The sequence below is a fragment of the Orycteropus afer genome, unplaced genomic scaffold (assembly GCF_000298275.1).
Source record: "Orycteropus afer afer isolate SDZICR_OR568_19922 unplaced genomic scaffold, OryAfe1.0 scaffold00093, whole genome shotgun sequence".
Classification (NCBI taxonomy): domain Eukaryota; kingdom Metazoa; phylum Chordata; class Mammalia; order Tubulidentata; family Orycteropodidae; genus Orycteropus; species Orycteropus afer.
In genome coordinates this window covers 4733369-4736700 of record NW_006921680.1, presented here as the reverse complement: position 1 = coordinate 4736700, position 3332 = coordinate 4733369, and the positions used below count along the sequence as shown (strand labels likewise).

At 39.6% G+C, this 3332-nt stretch overlaps 1 protein-coding gene across 1 annotated transcript in view; it reads left to right on the top strand.

Annotated features, from left to right (window-relative positions):
- The window catches only part of FAM81B (family with sequence similarity 81 member B), a 103335-nt gene that overhangs the window by 40351 nt on the left and 59652 nt on the right, over positions 1–3332 (top strand). Inside the window, exon 4 of the mRNA XM_007942550.2 lies at positions 602–845. Within this exon, the coding sequence (XP_007940741.1) occupies positions 602–845 (244 nt within the window). The remainder of the gene's footprint in view (positions 1–601; positions 846–3332) is intronic.

Below are 3332 nucleotides of genomic sequence, written 5' to 3'. Positions count from 1 at the left end.
CTACGGAAGTAGATTGCCCCATCTTCCTTCTGAGGAGTGGCTGGTGGGTTTGAACCGCCAGCCTTCTGGTTAGCAGTCAAATACCTTAGGCACTACGCTACCAAGGGGTAGTGTATGCAATCTTTTCCAAATTTATTTCACCATAGAATTGTTTTGTGGTGGCTTATCTTACTGGACTAGATAGATTCTCTAACATAGTCATTTTTTGCATTTTTATTGGTACAGGAATTTAGATTGTTTCTAGATTACTGTTTTATATAGGGTTATATGAAGGCCTAAATCATGGGAGGAAGGATTCAAATATCTTCCTTCATGAATCTTTTTCTTCCCACCTTCACTATTTTGTCTTGAAAATTGACCATCATCATATATTGAGCAATTCCTGCTTGGGAAACATGAAAAATATATGATATAAGATCAAAGCATTAGTTTGATTGGCTTTTTAGTTGAAATTTTAACCAAGATTCTAACCCTGTAAGTGCTTAAAATCCTACTTAATTTCTCACAGGGGAGAAAGAATAGGAGTGACAATGTGAGTTCTGGTTCCTAGATCCTCCAGCTCATTCTTATATCTTTGATGTTATTTCCTTTTCCTGATCAGGGGTCATTCTTTTCTTCCTGTCATTCCAAACACCCAGAGAAGTCAGCTGGAAGACAGATTAAGCAACCAGGAGCGCACCATAGCCTTCCTCCTAGAACAAGCCTTTCGCATCAAGGAGGACATCTCTGCCTGTCTTCAGGGGACCCAAGGCTTTCGAAAAGAGGAGTCACTTGCCAGGAAGCTACTGGAAAGTCACATCCAGACCATCACCAGCATAGTCAAAAAACTCAACCAAAACATTGAGGTAGTTCTCTATTTCTCATATGTCATTGCTTGACAAAGATTATCAACCACCAAAATTATTTTGCAACCACAGAAACATGAAGCTGTTGTTTAAGGTTAAATGATTACACTTTAGTTGTCCCATAGGTGCTCTGGTGGCATAGTGCCTAAAGCATTTGACTACTAACCAGAAGGCTGGAAGTTCAAACCCACCAGCCACTCCTAGGAAGTAAGACTGAGCAATCTACTTCTGTAGTGATACTGCCTCAAAAATGCAAGGAGGGGTCACTATGAGTCAGATCTGACTTGACAGCAGTGAGTCTGGTTTGGTTTTTTAAGTTGTCCCGGAGGGAAACAGTTCAATTTCTCAACTGCTTATGTATGCCAAAAGAACATTTATATCAGTTTTATTGTATATGTATTTTATACTTATTGTATATCAGTTTTATTATGACAACAAAACAACTATTTAACATTATGACAGACATTGTACTAAAGTTCTTATTTTAGTCTAAATATCCAAGATTCTATTAATGTAACATTTCAATAAGAGATTTAAATATTGCTTTAGCAATGGTAGTTCAGCTGGCCCATCATAATCTGACCCTTGCAATCTCTCTGACCCCATCTCCCACCCTTCTCTCCTTCACTCTGGCCACATTGGCCTCCTTTTTTTTTCTCTCTAGAACATACCAAGCATGCTCTGGCTTAGGTCCATTGTACTTGCTCTTCCCTCTGGCAGGAGTTATCTTACCCAGTTTTGTTGTATTGTGGTGACTTGTTTGTTGTGATGCTGGAAGCTGTACCACCAGTATTTCAAATACCAGCAGGGTTACCCATGCTGGACAGGTTTCCAGACTAAGACAGAGCTGGTGCTCTACTTATGAAAAATTTGGCCAGTGAAAACCTTATGGATAGTAATGGAACATTTATATACAGCTGGAAGATGAGCCCCTCAAGTTAGAAGTCACTCAAAATTCCAGTGAGGAAGAGCTGCCTGCTCAAAATAGAGTCAATATTAATAACATGGATGGAATAAAGCTTTTGTTATTTTGATTTGCTGATAAGTCATGACTCAAAATCAGAACATGGAATGTGCAAACTATGAATCAAGGAAAATTGTAGGTAGTCAAAAGTGAGATGGAATGCATAAAGAACAATATTTTTGGCATTAGTGAGCTGAAATGGACTAATAGTGGTCATTTTTAACTGGACATACAGTTGAATGCATGACAATATGTTCAACCATGCCAGAAATGACTAATTGAAGAGGTATGGCATCATAGCCACTGTCAAAAACAACATTTCAAGATCTATCTTAAAGTATAATATTGTTGGTGATAGTATAATATCCATATGCCTACAAAGAAGACTAGTTATAATAGTTAGAATAATGGAATAACTAGAATAATAGAAGAGGAGTCAGCCGCAGGGATCCAGGTGAGGAGAGGGAACCCAGGCACGCCCAAAGCAGCAGGGCGGGAGAGTGGGAGAAAAGGAAGAAAAAGGTCCAGGAACCAGTACAGAGGAGGAGTCAGCCACAGGGACCCAGGTAAGGGTGGTAGGAGAGGATTCTAACAGGGAGACAAACTTGTCTGTCAGTTTGTCCTACCGTGGTGATTTGTTGATGTGAGTTTTGAGACTGAGCCACTGGTGTTTCAAACCCAGCAGGATGCACATGATGCAGAGGTATCAGCCCAGCTTACAGACTGAGACAGACTAGGAAGAAGGAGGAGGCCATCCACTTCTCAAAGAATTGGCCAGGGAAAACCTTATGAATAGCAAAGAAATACTGTTTGATACATTACTGTGCAACTTTATGAATAGTCCGGTTAGGTTAGAAAGCTCTCAAAATAGCACTGGGAAAGAGCTCCTTCATCTGAGTAAACCCAGCCTTACTCATATGGATAAGGTAAAGCTTTCAAGACCTCCATTTGCTGATGTGGCACCACTCAAATTGAGGAGGAACAGCAGCAGACATCCAATAATCATTGGAACATGGAATGTACAAAAGGTGAATCTAGGAAAATTAGAAGTTGTCAAAAATGAAATAAAACACATAAAGATTGATATCCTTGGCATTAGTGAGCTGAAATGGATGGGTTTTGGCCATTTTGAATCAAACAACCATATGATCTACTATGCTGGGAATGACAGTTTAAAGAAGAATGGTGTGGCATTCATCATCATAAAGGGTGTTTCAAGATCTGTCCTGAAGTGCAATGCTGTCAGCGATAGGATAATATCCATACGCCTACAAGGAAGACCCATTAATACGACTATTAGTCAAATTTATGCACCAACACCAAAGCCAAAGATGAGGAAATTGAAGATTTCTATCAACTTCTGCAGTCTGAAATCGATGAAACTTGCAATAAAGATGTGTTAATTATCACTGGTGACTGGAACGCAAAAGTTGGAAACAAAGAAGAATCACTGGTAGTTGGAAAATTTGGCCTTGGTGACAGAAATAATGCTGGAACCCGCATGGTAGAATTTTGCAAGACCA